General features: G+C 48.2%; 8 protein-coding genes across 8 annotated transcripts; 3 read left to right on the top strand and 5 right to left on the bottom strand.

Moving 5' to 3' along the window:
* Positions 1–1,288: 1,288 nt before the first annotated feature.
* VTN77DRAFT_2768 (uncharacterized protein) lies at positions 1,289–1,869 on the top strand (the record flags this gene model as incomplete). Its single annotated transcript, XM_069418643.1, has 3 exons — positions 1,289–1,307; positions 1,438–1,572; positions 1,646–1,869. 3 exons carry the CDS (start codon positions 1,289–1,291, stop codon positions 1,867–1,869), a joined length of 378 nt encoding a protein of 125 aa, XP_069282249.1.
* A 772-nt stretch (positions 1,870–2,641) lies between these two features.
* VTN77DRAFT_2767 (uncharacterized protein) lies at positions 2,642–5,176 on the bottom strand (the record flags this gene model as incomplete). The annotated part of the gene is made up of 1 exon (XM_069418642.1): positions 2,642–5,176. The coding sequence occupies one exon, from the start codon at positions 5,174–5,176 to the stop codon at positions 2,642–2,644; it is 2,535 nt and encodes an 844-aa protein (XP_069282248.1).
* A 1,923-nt stretch (positions 5,177–7,099) lies between these two features.
* On the top strand, positions 7,100–8,093 carry VTN77DRAFT_2766 (uncharacterized protein; the record flags this gene model as incomplete). The annotated part of the gene is made up of 3 exons (XM_069418641.1): positions 7,100–7,349; positions 7,405–7,788; positions 7,846–8,093. The coding sequence occupies 3 exons, from the start codon at positions 7,100–7,102 to the stop codon at positions 8,091–8,093; spliced, it is 882 nt and encodes a 293-aa protein (XP_069282247.1).
* Positions 8,094–9,730: 1,637 nt separating this feature from the next.
* On the top strand, positions 9,731–10,531 carry VTN77DRAFT_2765 (uncharacterized protein; the record flags this gene model as incomplete). The annotated part of the gene is made up of 1 exon (XM_069418640.1): positions 9,731–10,531. The coding sequence occupies one exon, from the start codon at positions 9,731–9,733 to the stop codon at positions 10,529–10,531; it is 801 nt and encodes a 266-aa protein (XP_069282246.1).
* Positions 10,532–13,086: 2,555 nt separating this feature from the next.
* Positions 13,087–14,554, bottom strand: VTN77DRAFT_2764 (uncharacterized protein; the record flags this gene model as incomplete). Its single annotated transcript, XM_069418639.1, has 8 exons — positions 13,087–13,135; positions 13,211–13,377; positions 13,428–13,677; positions 13,733–13,873; positions 13,920–13,980; positions 14,031–14,195; positions 14,379–14,413; positions 14,469–14,554. 8 exons carry the CDS (start codon positions 14,552–14,554, stop codon positions 13,087–13,089), a joined length of 954 nt encoding a protein of 317 aa, XP_069282245.1.
* Positions 14,555–16,617: 2,063 nt separating this feature from the next.
* Positions 16,618–16,930, bottom strand: VTN77DRAFT_2763 (uncharacterized protein; the record flags this gene model as incomplete). The annotated part of the gene is made up of 2 exons (XM_069418638.1): positions 16,618–16,731; positions 16,802–16,930. The coding sequence occupies 2 exons, from the start codon at positions 16,928–16,930 to the stop codon at positions 16,618–16,620; spliced, it is 243 nt and encodes an 80-aa protein (XP_069282244.1).
* Positions 16,931–17,442: 512 nt separating this feature from the next.
* On the bottom strand, positions 17,443–18,151 carry VTN77DRAFT_2762 (uncharacterized protein; the record flags this gene model as incomplete). Its single annotated transcript, XM_069418637.1, has 5 exons — positions 17,443–17,452; positions 17,514–17,587; positions 17,648–17,707; positions 17,798–17,878; positions 18,146–18,151. 5 exons carry the CDS (start codon positions 18,149–18,151, stop codon positions 17,443–17,445), a joined length of 231 nt encoding a protein of 76 aa, XP_069282243.1.
* Positions 18,152–18,875: 724 nt separating this feature from the next.
* VTN77DRAFT_2761 (uncharacterized protein) lies at positions 18,876–19,340 on the bottom strand (the record flags this gene model as incomplete). The annotated part of the gene is made up of 1 exon (XM_069418636.1): positions 18,876–19,340. The coding sequence occupies one exon, from the start codon at positions 19,338–19,340 to the stop codon at positions 18,876–18,878; it is 465 nt and encodes a 154-aa protein (XP_069282242.1).
* Positions 19,341–20,466: the final 1,126 nt, after the last annotated feature.

The following is a 20,466-nucleotide window of genomic DNA, read 5'->3' as shown; positions in this document are numbered from 1 at the left end:
AGATAGGTAGGTACTGTACCTTACCTAGGTAGTGCAGAGTAGGTACCTAGTTTAGAACCCAATCATAGCTATGGAGAAGAGGTACCTAGGCAGCTAGTGTTCCGTTCCATTTCTAGGCGTCTGGTTGCTCTGAGCTTGATTAGCCAAGCGTGTGATATCCCGATCGCGGGTGGCGTATAGATTGTTTACTCTGCTTCATCGACACAGCCACATATACTATGACACAATTGATCTCTTCATGTCTCTTCATTGATGTGCTAGTGTACTTCTGCTTCATGTTCAGTCTTAATTATTGGCATTACGGTGAGTATGCGCGCTTCATCCCGATGTCTGGGATGGTCCTAGGATCTTCTACCTCTGACGTTGTCTGTGCGCTCTTCTCTGTCCACATCAACGAAACTAGCGCTTGAATTTCAGCAAGCCCTGACAATTAGCCGATCAATGGTCACCAATCACAATGCCATTCCGTGAACAGTGCTTGTCACCTGCTCGATTCAAAGTTTTGGTGAAACGCAAGGCGGGGCTTTTCTCCCGCACAGCCTCACGTGTGGCTGATGCTGCCCCTCTGCCCCTCTCTCCCCCACCAGAGCCACACACTGAGCCGAGGATGGCCTGCGCAGCTCAGGAGGTTTTTGGAACCATCCACGAGTTCATGCGAGATTTGCCCGTGTGATTTCCTTTTTGTCATTGGCTGCCATAGCTATGGAAATTGGCGTGACGGGGCTGAACCAGATCGTGCCATTGTTTGGTGTTGGGCCATAATATTAATCCAGAGTAATGATATTAGAATCGTTGTCGTGATTGCACCAGCTAGCATGGGGCCATGGCGATGCTTCACATGTCAGCGGGGGAAGCTGGTACATTCATTTCTCTCGACGTTGCTATGGCCACTCCTGTCAGCATCTGGCCTGTTGGTGCTTGCTGCTGCCTAGGACCCTGCTGTGGCTGAGGCTGAGGCATTGCATGGAGCTTCTTGTATGGATCAGCTGGAGCTGATGGTGGGCCGGGCATGCGAATCCCAAATTCACCGTCCAGCCCGACCAGTGAAACGGCATGGCGATGAGACAAGTTACAACCTGAGGAGTGGTACCTAGTGAAGGGAGCTTGGGAGGGGCGGAAGCCTGACGCGACTCCCATCCCCGCGATGACAGAGCAGCTATTAAAAGGATGCCACTGTCCAGCTGCTTGACTCTTCTTTCCTCAGATTCCTACCACTCCTTCCTCTGAACAAGAAAAACTCACTTCGACTCTTCTCTCACATCAAACTTCCTTCTACACATCAGACACAATGGGTATTTTCGGCTGGGGTAGGTATTCTCCTTCTCACCTTTCTCTTACTCTTTCCTATTTGCGCACGCGTCTTCTTCGAATCGATTGATTATTTTTCCTTCCAGAGCCATTGAGATCGCGTGACTGACTTTGCGGACTTTACTCCAGACGACTCTCACGAGGCTCACCGCAAGGTCTACGGTGGTGAGCCACACCACGAAGCCAAGCTCTCCCACGAGCTCATCGCTGGCGCTGCCAGCTTCGAGGCGTTCAAGGCCTTTGAGGACCACCAGCGCAGGGAGGGTGCGTACATACATCCCACCCAATACTTCCCCCCTCCCTTCAGTACATAGCTAACAGGTGGCATCGTCTCCAGGCAAGCCCGTCTCCCACGCCTTCGCCAAGGAACTCCTGGCCGGCTTCGTCGGCAGCGAGATCGACAAGCTGGTTGAGACCAAGGGCCTCGACGAGCTCACGAAGCTCGAGGCGAAGAGACACGCCAAGGAGAACGCCGAGGCCCTGTATGACGAGCACTACCGTGACGCTGACCAGTACGACCCCAGCCGGTATGATCGCCCGGAGCGCTTCAACAACTTCTAGATGTTGTACAGTGCCGTGGATGATGTGATATGATACTGGAGTAGAAAGGCTGCAGGAGCCGTTTCTGTCCTGCGACTCTTTCTTCTGCCTAGCTTTTCTTCTGCAATAGCGGCTACATATCAAGCTGCGCTGTTTGTTACGCTTGTGAGAATGAGATATCCCAGGAATGACACATTGATATGACACAGAAACATTGATCATGTGATCAGCCTTTTTTTTTTCGGGGAGATGACTCAGTAGCGTGTGTAGGTAGTGAAGATGAATGTAGCATAGCATAGCATAGCATCTGCTCCTGCTACATACTCCGTACATACATAGGTAACTGTACTCTGTACTGTAACTGTAAGACCTGCGCGGACGCAGATCTGATCACGAACTCACCTGCTCAATACATGGATACTCGAGAGACATCTCTCACATTTCATCTCTATCTACCAAGACCCATACACTGTTAAATAAATCCAATTAACTCCGTCGTTATATATCCCCTCATTCGAATTCGTATTCGAAATTCGAAACAGAATTCTGAGGGGGTATGCTAGGATATCTACCTATCAATCAATCAAAGATGATAAGATAATGCCATGACAATAACATGATAAATCTACATTCACATTCAGCCTCACATAAAGAAAGTACAGTACAATACAATATATTACATTTTCTACCTGGTATCTCCGACACTTACTTCCTTTGGTGACATACTAACAGATTAAAGGGGCGTTGTACATAATCCTATCCTATCGATTCAATCAATCAATTCCTCCCCCATTCATTCCTTCAGGAACCCATCCTGATCGTAGAGACTTGCGGGTGTGCCTGCGCAGACGAACTCGAACCCCAATCCTATGGTTTTGTTGTTTGGCGTCGCGGTGACAGGGGCTCTTTTTCTTGATTCGTTCTGGTGGATGGGATCATCGTTGCTGTCGTTACCGCTGTTGTTGTCACAGCTGCTGTTGCTGCTGCTGTCAGTCACGGCGTTCTTCTTCTCGACTGCTCCCTCCGAATCGATGCGTTCTAGGACAGACGATGTTTTCGGACGTCGTGGAGGCGGATCGTCCTCGCTGGCATCCTCCCAGATGGTGACGCTGCCGGTACTCAACCCGGAATTGCGATTGCTCTTGTTGTTGTTATTGTTGTTATCCTTGAGCGACATCGAGCTGGGACTGCCGCCCATACGCCGGTACTGCGCCGAGTCCTCGTCCCATGCGTCGCTGTTCATGCGACGCAGGAGCGTGATCGATTTGCGGATGTCTTTGTCACTGGTGGGAGAGGGGATGAGATGCGTCAAGGGCCGCGTTGACACTGGTGCAGTGTTCGCTGTGGAAAAGGTGGCAGTAGCAGGAGGCGGTGCGCTGTTCCGTCCTTGTCTCACGGGGAAGTTGCGCGGGCCGCGGGTGGCAGACCGTCGAGGACTCCCCGTCGATGCGTTTGGAGGAAGCTTGGGCGAAGAAGAAGAAGAAGACCCAGGCAAAGCGAATAAGGGCTCTGGTTTTTCAGGGGATGGCGTTCTGGAGAGGCCCTGGCTTTCCGAAGATGGCGGAGGGTTATTAGAGAAGATGCCTGCAGGGACACCGGCCTGGTTCTCTGATATGAAGACATCGTCCGCGGACGCCATCCGCGAGTGACTCCGTTTCCGGGAGATGTTGCAGCGAGGTGGGAGAGAGTTCAGTCCCGGCGAATTATTCGCCAGCGCTGACCCTCGATCCTGGATGGAGCCAGTTGAGAAATGTCGGCTGTGTCTTGAAATCGAACTCGGCGAGGCCTGGGTCGCCCATTGCTGCTCCTGCTGCTGCTGTTGCGGATTAGAAGGCGAAATGAAATCAGTCTCCAATTCAGCCATCTCTTCCGGCTCTTCGAGCATAGGAGAGAAGGCCGGGCCACCGAACGTGATGGGGGGATGGACGGAGATCCGGACGGAGTTTTGTCTCCGGTGGCCCTTTCGCATGCCATGTGCTGATTTCATAGCGGATTGCAATGGCGCCCGTCCCTGCCCAGGGCTTTGAGGCTGTATCGGTCTCGGCCTGTCATCGGCCTGCATCTGATCCTCCTTGAGCGGACGCGTCTCAAACATCGAATACCGCTGCTGGCGATGACTTTGGGCGGCAAGCTGCTGACGGGTCAAGTAACTCTGAGCGGAGGAGGTAGAGTGACGAGCATTTGAACTGGAAAACGAAGCGCGCGACCCTGAAGGAGACATGACCGTTTCACTGCGACGTGGCAGCTGGCCAACCCACTCTGACGGCTGAGGCGATTCACGAGTGGTCAAGCTACGCCGGGGAGAGCATCCTCCCGTATCCATCTTGGAGGAATCAGTGGAAGCAAAGGTCAAATGGGCCGTTGAAGAGGATAGTCTCTGCGACTGCGATCGCCGCTGAGAGGCACAATCCCGTGCCACGGTGCCCCCTACAACGATGTCGTAGGGGCTGAAAGGAGTGAAGGTAGGGCATGGGGGGAGTGCGGGAGAATTCGACACGGGCGTCCTCATGCCGTCGTCTAGGATCGAGCTATTGGCGGTCTCCAGACTCAATGACGACAGCCGCATGAGCGAGTCATCTTGCGGGAGTTGATAGACGGCGCGCGCATAAGCGGCAGGTGGTGGAGGTGGCATAGGCATCTCCGGTGCTGCCCCGGCCGTCTGCGTCGTGATACTCCCGTTGCGCACCCGGGAGAACCGCCGGTCAGCAATAGAATTTCGATGCGCCACAAGGGGCCAGGAAGTGGAGGCTGGGTTGCTGGTCCCCGAATCAGCCTGTATCCCGTCTTCTCTGTCTTTTTCGGGGGTGTGTCGGGGCGTGATCTCCGTGGGTAGTTCTGAGAAGCCCGCGACGGCAGATGTCGGTTCTTTCTCCTTGGCATCCGGTAAATTGGTTGAAGATGGTTTTTCGTTGGTGTCACCCGAAGTGGCCAAAGGACTTAATGGGATGGGCTTCTGATTTTTCCCCTTGGAGAGCGAGAGCCGTTTGGATAACGATCTTCGCAGGGAACGTGTCTTCTGCGGAGTAGAAGAAGACGGCTTGTCCTGCGACTTGGAAAGCTGGAACGTCTCCTGGGATCCCAGTTGTTCCCATTCACGAGGGATACTGTACGGAAGCTGTCCATATGTTGGCAGCGTTGACTCTTTCCGCGACGAGTCTGCCATGAAACCCTGGGCAGGGACGCTTGCCGCCAACCTGGCCTGAGCCATTGCCAGAGAGAGACGGTCATGTCGCAATCGCCACCAAACCACGATCCCAACCGTTGCGCTGACGATGAGCAGCACCGAGCAGCCCACAGCCAGCGCGATCACTGCCGTCAGACTCAGCATGGTGAGTTTCCTTGTCGAGTAGATTCTTGGAGCGATTGATTATTTGGAACTGAACGTGATTGATATCGACTGGTGGGCTGTGTTTGCTCACATTTGACCGCTCAACAGAGCTCCAGCAGGTCGAGCTGTCGCTCTGTTCGTCCGAACAGGTTGAGATAGGGACAAGGGAGACGACGACGACATGAGAAAACAAGAAGGAACAGGAGCATGGCGATGTTGTCGTTCGGACCTCGTTGGAATGTGGCCATGGACACGCGAAGAATGTGGACAAATCTCGGAGATCACGGCCTGTGGACTTTCCCAGGATATCCACACATTATTTGCTAGTCAGAGCACAAAAATAAAATATCCTACAAGGGATAGAGGGATAGAATGATGCAATATGGCCATCATCATGGTGATCGATCTACCTGATAAGAAAGCAGAGAAAAGTAAAACATCGTGGACAGGGATGATGGATGGAATGCGCCACTCCAGGATAAGTTAATTCGAATCTCATGTTTCTCCTGTAGGCTGTGGGAAGAAGAAAAAAGTGTCTCAAAAAGAAAATCACGCCTCAGGATTTGCCGATATAGTGGGTAGGAGTCTGTTGCCATCAATGGAAGAATGTCCTGGAATTAGTACAGTGAGTACCTGGTTAGCCGATGCCCTGGACGTATTACCGCTAAGGCAGGGAATTGGTTAGCAGCTGCAAAAAATTAGCTAGTATGTCCAAAATTCATGAACTGATCTATCTCCTGGTATGGAAATTCTTTTCTCGAAGAATATCTACGAAGTCTGTGCCCACTAGTTGAAAGAACAGGAGGTGAGGTCAAGAATGAGAGATAGCGATGCAGACACGTGACTGATGTCTTAATAATGTCTTATCTAATCCGGTCCTGCCGTCCCTTAATTTTAACCGTTTTCCCCACGGCCCACGAGAGATGGAGAACTCCGTCCTGTCCCTCCATACAGAGCGGCCACATCATCGGCCTCCACTGCTGTTCCTAGGGTCATAACTCATAACCTTCCTTCTACCTGCCGTTTTAATTTAACTGGATCTTCTTTTTGGTGCGTTCTAAAAACAGACGCCACGATCTCTCACCGGCTCTCGGATGGGAATGACATGGCGACATTTCCTTCCCATTAGGGCTTGTTGATATGCCGGCGATCTAGGTCATGTGCACAGACACATAGATATTTAGCAGTATTTCGAAGGTTAAATTAAATAGCTTACATTGTTTTACCGCCGAGCTGATCCGCTGTCGGAATGACTGCTGTAAATATGTCGACATTTCAGTGAACTTGAACCTGTTGAGCTATGTGACACTGAAGTGAGACCTTGATGGTTAGAATGAGTTCGGCAATCGAAGAGGAAGGACAACTCTCGCTATATTCTTAAAATAAGTAGTGGCGCATCTACAGATACTCCATCCGGTATGACTATATCAGCCACCCGACAAAATTCTTCCGACGGAAGAAAAGAAAGGGATGGCATAGCAAGATATCCTAGGTCTATTACGAAGCAACTCCTCCGCAGATGCATTCATTGTTCATCGGCCACGATCCTGTCGCCATCTCCAATCAATCCAAGTAAATGCTCCTGCGGAGCAAGCAGATCTCCTGCAACCAACAACACGGCTCCCCCGACCGACAGTTTTAGTCTTTCTCTTTGCTCCATCGGTCTGCTCCTCCAATTTAACTCGGCTGGTTCTCCGTTATCGCAGCGCTCGCATCGTCTCTCATTTGGCCGCTGTATCGTGCCAGCCCACACGCGCCCCCCCACTATACCGCACCGCCTTTCAAGAGCTCGACACGCCGCCCCTCATGGCGGTCATAATAAAAGGAGGAGCTCCGACCGCTCTGTCTTTGCATTCTCGATCTCTCTGATCGTGTCTTGTACCCTCTTTTCCGTGAATATCTCCGCGGACATACAACCCCACAATGGCCTCGGCTCCGATCACTAACGGCCTCTTCAACCACGACAACACCACTCCGCCGGCGCCTTCCAGCTTGCTGGCTCTGTTCTCGCTGAAGGGCAAGACCGCCATTGTCACGGGTGCCGGTGCTGGTATCGGCCTCCACGTGGCCCAGGGTCTGGCAGAGGCTGGCGCCAACGTTGCTCTCTTCTACAACACCAACACCAAGGCTATTGAGCGGGCCGCGGAGATTGAGCAGAAGTATGGCGTGAAGGGTATGTCGCAGACGCTTGTTTTGAGGCAGTATACGGAGTACTAACGTGAATCCAGCCAAGGCATACCAAGTCGACGTCAGGGACGCCAAGAAGCTCGAGGAGACCGTCAACCAGGCCGTCCGGGACTTGAACGGTCGTCTGGACATCTTCATTGCCAACGCGGGCATCCCGTGGACGAAAGGCCCCAGCGTTGACGGCCCACTGGACCACTACCTGGATGTGGTGCAGACTGACCTGGACGGAGTCTACTACTCCGGCAAGGCGGCCGCTGCTCACTGGCGGCGACAGAAGGAGGAGGGCACCGACATCTTCGGCAACAAGCTCGAGAACTTCACCTATGGCAGCTTCGTGGCCACGGCGTCGATGAGCGGACACATTGTGAACATCCCTCAACTGCAGGCCTCGTACAATGCCGCCAAGGCTGGAGTCATCCATCTGGGTATGGAATCCTATTAATTGCGTAGTGTAGTGCCGTGTTTTGCTGATTCTGTTGCAGTCAAATCACTTGCCATCGAATGGGTGAAGTTCGCTCGTGCCAACACGGTGTCCCCTGGTTACATTGCCACGGAGATTTCCAACTTCGTTCCCCCGGAGACCAAGAAGATCTGGCGAGACAAGATCCCCATGGGCCGCGAGGGTCTGCCGGAGGAGCTCAAGGGCGCCTTCCTGTACCTGGCCAGCGATGCTGCCAGCTACACGACGGGAGCTGACCTGGTCGTCGACGGTGGCTACTGTGCGCCTTGATGAAGTACTTCAGTTTGGTTTGCTTCTACCTTGTCTGGATACAGGGAGGGCATAAAATGAGGTTATCTATACAAACTATAAAGTACAAAGGGATGATATCTAGACCATAGAGGTTTTTTCATGCTGTCTAATGATAGAAAGAGATGGATTATGTTTGAAAATTTATTTTGCTTTTGATGATTTTTTTTTCTTCCTCTGATGATGAATCTCGTTTTAGTTTAGAATACACAGAACAGGCTAGACTTGCTAGTGACTGCATAGTTTGACGGATTAGTAGATTAGATACCTGACTGCAAGGTGGTCGATGGATTCCATGACGTCATTGCAAGAGCTACCCCTGACACGCTTGCTGCACCTACATTTTCACTGGCATATTCTCCAGATGATCTTAAAAATTTCAGAGCACAACAATGCTTCCTTTACTTTATATATTGTATTATTTGCCCCATGTGATCTTCACACATGGAGTGTTGTGCCTCCGCATCACGGGACTTGCTCACCCCGATATATCATTCCGTCCCTGTGACAGCAGCACTGCCAATCATTTCTCAAGATCAGGACTGCACAGCAAAGATGGCCTTACTATTCTGGCCATGTCTTCACAGCAGATGTCAAGGACTCATCACTTGATATCAAAATGAATACCTAGAAATGATAGTCAGTCTGCCTGCCTGCCTGCCTGTCCATCAACCATGGATTCTACGGAATCGATCCCGATGAAGAATGGTTTCTCCCTTTTATATATCTACCTAACCTATTCTATCAGCCTGCTAGCTATGACTCTGGTGCCTTTGTTATCTTGATACCTAGGCAGCTATTGAGTCAAACAATGTACAGTCATTGCCTTTCATACTATCTTTCTCTACATGTTTGTTCTATTCACGCGACAAGCAATAATCTCTGTGAGATTTAGCTATCACTTGATAATATGCACTCACTTGATAATATGCACTCGCTATATTCTCTGAATAGCAGATATAACTATATCCTCCAAACCTGACTGAGGGGTTACGACTTGGCTATTGTTCAGAACTCTAAGCCAAGCAATATACAGACTGGTGTACACAGATTCAGTCACATTGTACATTTACATCTCTTCCTCTTGACTATTGTCTCTACCTTTGTCTATTTACCTATTGAGACTGGTCTCTCTATCTTCCTCCTTTTCTTCCACAAACCACCCACGCAACAGTACCCTCCAGACGAAAGCTATGACTCTCAATGCTGCCAGTTCTACTGAGCTCGCGGCTTGCGAACCCCTCCGCATGGAAACCACACTCCTCGGCCAAGACGAAGACGCCTCGTACGACTATAAGGATGACTTCATGGTGGAGGCCATCGCGAAGACGTTCAACGGCACCGCCAGCGCGACTCGAAGAATCGAGGATCTGAACCAGAAGAGTGCGAGGAAGAGAAAGATCAAAGACGCCACCTCTACTGCTACCAGCGATGGATCTACTGATCAGCATCTGATGTATTCTTGCAGAGAGAGTGCCGAGTTGGAGATGGTACGTATGCCGTCAACATAAGATTGTGACTGATGAATTCAAGACATCAGCTAACACAATTAGAACTCCATCCTCGAAGAAGCGTTGAACTGTCGCGCCTGCAACAACGTGCGCGTGGCCCCCGAAGCGATGGAATCCGACATTGCCCACGGCATATACCACTTCTCAGCCGATCCGCCTTTCTCTCTCCCTGTCGAGGAGGATGTCTCCCCGGACAAAACGCCCGCGAAATGCTGGGAACCGGGATATCGTCGATACGCGACCGCAACCCAGCGCGAGCGATATCTGAAGCAGGTCCAACAGCGTGTGGACAGCGGCGGCGGCAGAAATAACGGCGGCATGGACGTCCAATTCGCTTTCTACTGCGTCGACTATCATATCCACCAGCACTACCTGGCGCGACGGAGCCCGTTGAACCTGTGCCGGACGTTCGAGGAGATGCACGACTTTCGCCTGTGGCGGTTGGAGATGCTCAATAACAACAACCACCACGATGACGACAAGATTGTCAACGATAGCAAGACCATCCGGTCAAGAACAATTTTCACAGACCCATCACCATCACCACCACCATCACCATCACCAGCTGCCGCTGCATCTGCATATCCCGGCCCCAGCTGGACACACAACCAGCTCTTCATGTCCCACCAAATCAACCTCATCCGCCTCCGCACCACCCAGAAGCAGCGATGGCAGCGAGTCCGCGCCGCGCGGGCCAAATTCAAAGCGATCATGAAAGAGCGCGCGCAGCAGCGAGAGGACGGGCTGCTGATCGCGAAATACCAGGCGGCCATTGCGCAGCTGGACTCGATTCAGCGGCGGTCAGGCAGGGAAGCGAAAGCGAAATCGAAAAGGGAACCGAAGCTGAAACTGAAAGTGAGACACACTCTGCTGCTGGGGCAGTCCGCTCGTGAGCTGTCGGGAATCTGACGCGAAGGATGTCCTGAGGACGAATCGGTAGATAGATCTGTCGTCGTCATCGACAGACTTATTACCTTAGTTGTGTACTGTAAAGTCCTTGCAGGTCTTGGACTGGATTAATTGATTGATTGATTGATCGATCGATCGAATTAACAGGAATGTATGTACAGGACAGTACACTACACAACACTACATGTACATTTATCTAAACGCATGTAATTAATCAATTAATGAATGGATGGAATGGGGAGATATCTATCATATCAGTTATTTCCATATTTCCTTTCCTTCTCTCTCTCTCTCTCTTCATTTCATTTCATCCACTCATTAATGGATGAGGGATATCAATGAATCAATAGATAAATGGATCAATCAATCAATCAATCATCAAATCAAGGTCTATATCTGGTAGGGTGAGATTGTCAATCGATCTATGATAACTCGGGCCATGATTGCTTTAATGTTGCTGTTAAGATTTCTATAAGGGATCTTAGGAAATAGAGTTAGCATCTGAATTTATCTTCTGCTTTCTTGATATAGAAGACCTATATCTAGAGGAGGAATTTTGAGAGGCTATTGAGAGCCCTGAAATTTGGGAAGGGGGGACTATATAATATAAAGACTTGTATCAGAATAAGGGAGAATCTGTACCTTAAACCCCTTTTGTCATTTGTCACTGGACTTGTCTTTATATTATTAAGGGTAAGAGTTAAGAGAAAAAACAAAGGGGACAGAGGAGGGAAGTTGGAACAGCCTCTATTTAGGCCCATCAGCACATGCTCCTAACGACTCACGAGTTCTCCATCGGTACCTGGTAGCTATTCATTGCAGGCTGAGCACATTTAGACTTCGGCCATGAACAGCGCACGACATACCACTGTAAGCCCTGTCCTCGCGCGCACAGCCCATTTCAGCGCTGGATTCTAGCAATCCAATTGCCTATGCTGCTGTGTATCTGGAGAGCACCGCCATGCTCTTCTTCAAAATCTGAGGAGATTGTTGCCGTGATGGGAGCATGTATTCATGTAGTAGTCTTTCATGATTGGCAGGCCTAGTGTAAGGTAGAGCTGACTTGACACAGACAATATTTCCTGAGTGTCAATACAAGCATAAATATCTATTATCCCCGTGCCCGATAGGAAAGCTGGCAAGAAGTAACTCTTTATATGTGTTGACATGGTTCCCTGCACAATGGGGACCAGAATCATACACATCTTCACTATCTGGGACCATATCCCTCTGGATAAGTTGAACTGACTTGCTGGCCCTTAGTGGATCTTTCAATATCATAACGCTTGCTTCAGAGATAGGGGCGCCTTGAGCAATCATGGCTTACTTGTTCAGTTATTGGTAGCATATACCAGGTTGCCAGGACTGGCAGAATGAAAGCCAAACAGTCTTGAAACGTCGTAACTCGGTAAATTATGGCTCCATGGGTGAGCATTCCCTTGGTCGTTGGGACCTCTGAAAAGTTTCTCAAACATGCCGTTGGAAGTAAAGTATTGAGACCGCGATCACTAGTGCCTAGCTATCTTCTATGGTCGATTGGATACTTCCCTGATGGTAACTGTCATAATTCTCGTCAACAATCAGTGTGATCCCTGAGTGAGAACGGAGATGTAAACTTACTGTCTGAAGAAGTAGAAATTCTGTAACGAACTGCTATGACGTAGGTGAGGAAGATGGTCTGTAGAGAAGATGAGTACACGACAAGGAGCGCTGGTCAAAGAGACTATGCAACATGTTAAATGTCAGGAAAAGCTGTGTGCGAAAACTTCTGCAGGAGAATTACCAATTAGTTGCATTTCCACCTAGAACGTGTCTCCTGCAAAGAAACGTCATTGATCCAGTCACATGAATACGGATTTGCTTTGGAATCCCCGATTGCAATGTGGATGCAGATCTCGAGGGATCATAATAATTCGTAGCGAGAGGCCTTATCTCCTGAAACAACACACCCTCGTAGGCCTTAATTATGAGAGAGACTGGGTTTGTAGAAACAGCGTGATTGGTACGTAAATGTCTATTTTTATTTCCTGGCCAAGTAATCGTACTTGAATTGAGATAAATGTACTGGATGAAACATTCAAGCTACTGATGAATTATCGTTGATATCTAAAAACGGACTCCAGGGGGATTACCTAAGTACATTAGTACCTACCTTGCAGTCAGACAGCAATACCGGGAACTGGGGCCCTTACGCAGTGCTACATCAATCCATCCATTTAGGGGATCTGGTCGTAGTTGCTGTCGATCAGGTACCGACGCATTTCCTTTGTGGGCGTCTCTGGGGCTTGTTTTCTTCATTTATTTAACTATGGTAATAGTGCTGATTCATTTAGGTATCTCGTTCCTATCAGAATACGGGTTGGAACTCTCTGCATAGAGACGTGTATACTAATAGTCTGCTAGATTGAGTAGGAATACTAACTAACAACTCAGTTCAATCTCTTTAGATGATGGAAGAAATCGCAAATTGCAAATTAGAAAGATGAACGAATGCTAACTAAGAACGAGAGATGCCAGTCCAAGTAATATCTTGATGCACTTCCTTGCAGTGCGGTTCACTCGGTCGACTCGGTTGACTCAGGCTTCCGACCATACACAACATAACTGCCCAGCGGTTAGTTAGATCTCAAGCAAGTAAAGTTAAATATAGGAAGATTCTGATCAGAGGAAGCAACTTACAAGTCAAACAGTCCATGGATCTTAGGATTTTTGACATCGTTCAGAGCTCCTGCTGCAAGGACCTCGACTTCCTCAGGTTTCCATGACTCGAATCTTGTCAACACAGCCATAGCAGCTGCCCTAAAGCCTGACTCAGCCTGTAGTAGATTCCAGGTCCCAATTCTTTTCTGCAACTTAAAGTCAGCAATAGTGTATATAGAAAACTGGCTTCACATACATAATATGGATCTTTGGGCCAGGCTCCCATTGGCACATAATACTTCTTCACATGGACATCCACAAACCCTGCTTCACGGAACCATTCTTCGAGGTATGGACCTGGTCTTGGAGGATACCCTGCTTTTTCAAAAGCACTGAGAACTTCATCATAATATCTCTCAAGTGCTGTGCCCTTAACAGATCCATCCTCAGACTTCAACCGTGCATCCCAATCCTGAAATTCTACCCAGCCACCAGGCTTCGTACAGCTAATAACCAGGTCAGTATAGCCTCGTCCAAAGCTAAATAGATAGGCAGCCTTACTTGAAACATTGCCTTAATAACTTTCTGAAATCCTTGATAGAGTAACATAGATAACGAGCATGGATGAAGTCAAATGGATTATTCTCATATGTCCATTCAGATTCAATGTCATCAACAAGGAATCTCAAGTTTGGCGGAACCCTATAATCTATTAATATCCATTATGCAGAGAGGGGTGCTTACTAACATGGATGGTTGAATAGGACTCAAATCATTACCAATGACCTCGGCAGAAGGGTATTCATCAGCTGCAACATATGAGTTTCCAAAAATATATGCATCTCATTAAATAGCTTACCAAAATCAATTGCCCAAATCCCGGTCCCAGTAGCAATGTCAAGGACTCGCTGTAGCGATGGTTCAATAGGTGCAAAAAATAGTTTCTTCCCCATTATTGTAAGTGTCATCTCATGAACCATATCTAAGCGATCCGCCTCATCCTCATCATTAGGGAGGAGGTAACCTTGTAGTTTGTCAGTCAGACAGTATTCTTAGTCTTTCNTCACTGCCATCGCGGTAAGCATGGTAGCGCCTGCCATTCTCATGGCGGTAATTCACCACTGAAGAGGTTAAAGAGGCGCTGTAGCTTGAGCTGGTATATCTAATTAGTTGCATGACTATAATAAGGGCAAAGTCTGTCGCTCACAGCTCATTTCCATAAGTAGAATCGTTCTCAGTAGCCTATGATCCCATTAAAAACCACCATTGTTATGGAATGTATTAGACTTTTACAAACCTGAAGATCCACTTCGACAGCAGCCTGAATATGATGATTGTCTTGACCAGTGGGCTCGTTCTGTTCAGTTTGTGCTGTAGGCTCATTCTGTGCCGTGGATTCTGCCATCTTCAAGCGTTGGTAATGTGCAAGATGCAGGATGAAGAAAAGCTTTCTGACAGAGCAGAGTCAGTAGGGCAATGAAAGTCAATTAGGCAAATGCACAATTGCAATTATGGGATTCTAAGAAAGAGCGCGCAGTGGTTGCAGTACTCCTCTTTATGAGCAAAGTGCCTGCCTTCAATCCTTAGGTGGGCACCAATCAGCTTTGTGTGGATGAGCTGTTCAATAGCAGCAACAGCCGTTGTGATAAATGCAGTTCAACTGCATTAGTGTCATGGAAGGGTCAGGGGTATTGATATGCACAGAACCAAAAATGGAAACAAGCTTAAAAATGGGCATACTTCCGAATGGTCAAGGAATCTGACGTCGCAAAGACGAATTTTTAAAATTATGCCGCTAAGGACGACTGAGTCAGGGTATGAACTTTTTTGGTGGCTTCTCCGATGTCAGCAGGAAGAGAGTACTCCGTACAGAGTACTAAGCTAAGAAGTGGAAAATTCTCTGACACGATAGGTACGTACTGTAGGTCATGGCTGCTCTGGTAGGTATGGAAAATAGCCAGATAATGACAGGCCCCAAGATACGGGACCAGAGTGGTAGGAAACATGACGTCCGCAGATTGTTGATTGCTGGTGGTCAGGTTCTCCAAGTATGACTTGTCAATGTCGTGGATGCAGGTTCTGGTGTCTGGATGCTGACATGGACTCATCCATCACGATGACTCCCGAGTGACATTGAATGAATGGCATTCAGTGTCACGGCTCAGTCAAAAATGAACGAATCATATTGGTGGCTATCTAACGAGGATTCTAAGCTGGAGAGAAGAAGAAGAAAAATTACAAAGACGATGTAATAGTGAAGCGACGCAGGCCTTTCCTAATTAGGAATACCACATGTGACAGTCACCTGACCATGTCTTTGAGCCACGCCGTCACGGCAAGAGAGTATACAATATAGATGTAGATAGCCAGCTAGACATGTGTAACTTCCAATATCCTCTCTCCAAGCTCTTCCTTCCTCTAGAGTTTGTTTTGTGTGGACCAGACAGACGGAGTCAAAGTCGGGGAAGTCGAATCCTCTGGGCTTTTCACTTCTTAGTAAGTATCCTTAGTCTCAGAGTGGGCTTCTTGGGTAGTTAGAAGCTATAAACAGGGAGGAAACCACGTAAGGCAAGCACTGAGTTCGCCGGTATATAGAACCGCACTGAGGATCGGGAGGACCCCGAAGCTCGTCTAAGGCTGGCATTACGCCTGCCCAGCCACATTGTGGCTGGAGACGGCAGGTATGTTCCACGTGGAAAGACGCCCCGTATGGAGAGGGATTCCACATGGAGCGGGATTTCACATGGAGAGAGATTCCACATGGACCGAGATTCCGCATGGAAAGGCGTTCCATATGGAAAGATCAGCTGCAATCCAATTTAGATGCAATCCATTCTAGTTGATGCGGTCTGATTGGTTAACCTTGTAAATCTCCCTGAATCTGGATCCGCGCTGGGGAATAGACATCGGCTCGCACCAGTTGCCAACACTGCTTAACCGCCCAGTTCCGACACTGTATATTAGTTTAACGGCATGATTCTTGTAATAAGAGTACTTAATTGTTGATCTGCCTAGCATTAATGGGTTCTCTTGCGCTGTTGTCAACGTACAATGGTTGGTTGTTATTGACCCTTCAAGCAGAGCGCCCCACTTATGCTCAAGATACAGCTGGGCGGCATTCTATATGAGTTGAACATTTCGTGTGACGGCTCAAGCAATCAGATAGACTCAATCTTATTGGCAGCTATCGAAAAGTAACCAAAGCTGGTAGGAAGAAAGGAAGAGAGGTTGGAAGCTCCCGCGAAGCGCCAGATAACAACCTCCAGCCCTAAGATCCTGCCCTGACACTAAACCTAATATGTACAAATAACACGTGACGCGCAAAATGAATGCAAGATGGTAAAACCAATGCAAATGAGTGAGTGAGAATGGACCAGATAAGTATAAAGCCTGAAATGCAAAGAGAGGAATGAATGTGGATCTGTTCTGTTTTATGGGTTGCGCATTTAAGTCAACAGGAAGAGAACCCGCCCTTTTAAGTTGTTGTAGATTGACGCCAGGTAACTGAGCAAATTCTGGCTCTGATCAAGGACAGCCGTTCCGCCAACTTTGTTGACAAGCTATTTCTGCCAATCAGCTTTTGTCCAGTGGAGGCGCAGATATGGATCAGTATAATGGGAGTTTGCATACTGTAGCAATCAGACTCTCATTACCAGGCTTGTCTCCGCTGCTTTCCCAATACATACTGCCACCCAGACCCTTTTGCTGGATATATTGGGCTTTCCAGTTGACCACATTGGGTGTATCGTAACTAATCATGACTTTCTTGTTTGGGTCATAACTGTAACTGATGATGGGCTGGTCGAGTTCATATACAACAGTGCCTGTCTGAGGCAGGGTCTTATAGTCCCGGACGCCGTCTCCCCCCTCCCATTCGCCAGGGCCAATACCGTTATATGAGGTACCTGGTCCCTCCGTGTTAAGAAATGACCTACCATAGAGAGCTATGCCCAAATTAATTTTGCTAGGATCGACACCATTAGAAGTATAGAAGCAATGGCCTGGTCAGTATTAAATGGGGTGCTAGACGGGTCAGAGCTTGATGTGTAGACATTTGCAAGTTCCCCAGCAACTGACGACCACTTGAATGTTTGTTAGCTGATCCAGGCTACAACTAGATCAGGAAAGGGCAACGAACAGATCCACTGTGGTTGATTTGTTAGCCAAGAGGCCTTCTTGGAGGTTAGGGGAGTATGAACCTGTAATCATAGGCCATTAAGTTCTAGAAATCAACATACTGGTCCATCTCTGCAAGATGCAGGGACTGATAATTAGAGGGACCTATACGATGTTGGTCAGTATAACCAGGATAATATTGTGCAGCTAATAATCTGGTGCAAACCTGCCTGCTGGTGACGCAATACTAAGCAGAAGGTGGGTGCCATTTACATACTGTGCAGAGTACCTGTCCAGAGCCTAGGGATAAGTATTGTTAGCATTAAGTACTGTCTGAGAGGGTTTCATTTATATACAAACCGATCTCACTTCTTGCAGAAGCAGCACCATGTTATCGGCCTCTGTACCATTGCTGGGATACTGTGTAAACACGTCTTAAGTAAGCTTGACGGACTAACAAGTTGATTTTCTGCAGACAGAAAATGTGTGAGGGTTCTTTTGTTTTCTTACCCCCCAGTCAATGTCAATGCCATCGAATCCAAGATTCTGGACCATCTGGACAGTGGTTGAGGCAAACGTCTGTCTCCCAGCCTGTATGGTAGTAAAAATTGAGAAGCTGGGGGAGTATGTGTACCCCCTAATAGAATATAGTGTTTTTAGATTCCTCCTCTTTTGCTTGAGCAGGAATAACTGTTTGGTCCATTAATGCTTGTTTGGACTCCTTATTACAGATGAGTTCTGCTCTGAGGTAGCTGACTTCATAGGTCAACTCCTCAATCCGTTCCCGCAAGTCAGCGGATGGTGTCTTTTTGGATTGCTGAAGGCGGGATGGAAGTCGTTCAATATTGGAAGTCGTACCCCCATTGCAGAGGATTTGATGATCAAGGGGAGTGATTTCCTCAGCGATGGGGAAGAGAGTGCGCCTTGGAAAACGTTCCATAGTCAATGAGAGATTTGCGTATGAGAAAGACAGACACAAGCAGCCCGCAGTCGCTATTTAAGGTATGGAAATGTGGCGAAAACGGACTGTCTCTGCCTGCGCGCTGATTTAGGAGCGCAGAGGAACAGGAACGCAGAGATACTTTGTCTTGCTGCAGGGCATCCTCGAATTCATCACTCCGTGGTTCGCGAATATGATGTCTCTGGACCCTTGATTCGAGGTCTGCCTTGAGATGCTAATGAAGCCTGTTATTGCAAACACCCTTCGGGTTGTTAAATCCCTCTGTATGCCTATTGAGAAAATGATTGGTTCAATTCCCGTGTTTAATATCGGAATTTAATGAGACCAAATTCAATAACATGTGCTACCAAAGTATCGGACAGACAGATGTAAGACAACATGTAAAGACCAAACGCTCTCCCAGACTGACTACTTCCTCCCGAGATTTCCTACACACCTTCCTGTGCTGCAATACTGTCAAATTGGGTAGTGCCGTCATCTTCAATTTCGGTCACTGCGCCACTGTGGTCGTCCTCGCAGGAGGTTGATTCTCCAAGAACATCCTGGAGCGCAATTCTCAATTCCTGGATTGTCTGTTCGTGACGACGGATAGTAAAATTTTGCTCGAAGATCAGTTGGCCTTGTTGCCTATTTTCCAGGAGCACTTCCTGGACGCTGAACGGCCGGGCGTTGGACAAAGCGGCCACACTGCAAATAAGACGTGCCCAGAACTACTTCTCCATGTCTCAAGAGAAGGCTGGGAGCACGGGATTTCGTTAATTCTGGCTGCACTCCGTTTGCCTCGAATTCAAATTGGTCGTCGCATATACCGCAGTCCAGATCTTTGTTTATTATTAAAAAGCTCTTAAAAATATCCCATTCGTCTGTCTCGCGGTCCGGAGATCTGTCTCTCCTTGCTACTGCTGGCCTCATCCAAGCCCAATCTTGTCTCAGCCAGCCTGGCGACGGGATAGCTGTCAAAGGTAAAGCGTCCCTGGCGAGAGATTCGCAAAAGGGAAGAGACAGTAGACACAGCGCGAGAGGGGAAGGCGACATCCAACTGCAATAACAATGAGAGCCATAGAACAGAAAATTCCAGTGTAGAGCAAGCATCGATTCCGTACGGATGGTGACAAAAGTAGCGGCTGCTGAATGAAGCTCCGCCTACGCCCGAAAATGAGAACAAACACGATATTATAGGGCGGCAGACAACAAGGGGAGGCATGCAATGAGATCCCCGGCACCCTCTGCTCAGCTTCCTAACGCAGGAGGCCACATGGATCACGTCGGAAAGTTCGCGCTTTCCCCAGTCAGGGCAATCATCGGGTAGCGCAGCATCCTCCTAGGAAGGTGCCCGGCCGCGACACGTCGAACGCAGCGAGGTGAAGAAAGGAAAGATCGAGGAGGTTGTCCCCGAGGGACGCACTGCGGGTTTATATATAGATCGGGCGGTTCAGCCAGGGCGGCCAAAAGCGGCACGATCCGACACCATCCCCAAATGGGTCGACACCTGTAAGTAGGAGCTAAATTTATATACTTTTAAAGACATAATTACAGAAGTGAATTTAAAGGAGTAGGTAGAAGGGTCTTTTAGTAGCACATGGAATAATATTAGCATATCTAGATAGTCTGTGAAGATATAATTAATAAGTATGGTGGTTTTAGTGGGGCTATGCTCTTACATAATTTTGCCAGATTCTGACTCACTCCTTTTGCCTACCTATCGCAGACGAATAAATAAACACATAACTAAAACACTAGATAGAGAGATAAATAGACAAATAAACAGTGCTATCGCCATGAAATGAGATGAAAACTACAGTATTCAAAACAAACTCCCAAGTAAAGTTAGTAAGTATCAGACAAGTAAGATACCTTTCTCTTCTTCTCAAAACACGCCGCTGAAAGAAATACACCAATCCAAGCCAGCCAGATCAACTAGCACGCGCAGTAAATACCTATCCTGACCTAACATGACCAAAATCAATCAATCAATCAATATATGCAGTGGGTGCAGTCTTTTCTAGATCCAGTCAAAATCTTCCAACATAGATGAACATCAACACAACTGATGCGGTGGATATCAACAAGACAAATGAAATGAAATGAAATAAAGTGACATGCGAGTGATGAACACTTTTAGAGTTATAGCCAAGAAGGAAACTTCACTAAGAGAAGGTGAAGGTGTTTGTCGACAAGTCGTAGCATATGGGAAGGAAGGGAATCACACTCGAGATGC

The sequence above is a fragment of the Rasamsonia byssochlamydoides genome (assembly GCF_041956645.1).
Source record: "Rasamsonia byssochlamydoides strain NRRL 3658 unplaced genomic scaffold VTN77scaffold_2, whole genome shotgun sequence".
In the NCBI taxonomy this organism is placed as follows: domain Eukaryota; kingdom Fungi; phylum Ascomycota; class Eurotiomycetes; order Eurotiales; family Trichocomaceae; genus Rasamsonia; species Rasamsonia byssochlamydoides.
The sequence above is the reverse complement of the archived record's forward strand: the minus strand, read 5'-3'. Positions and strand labels throughout refer to the sequence as shown.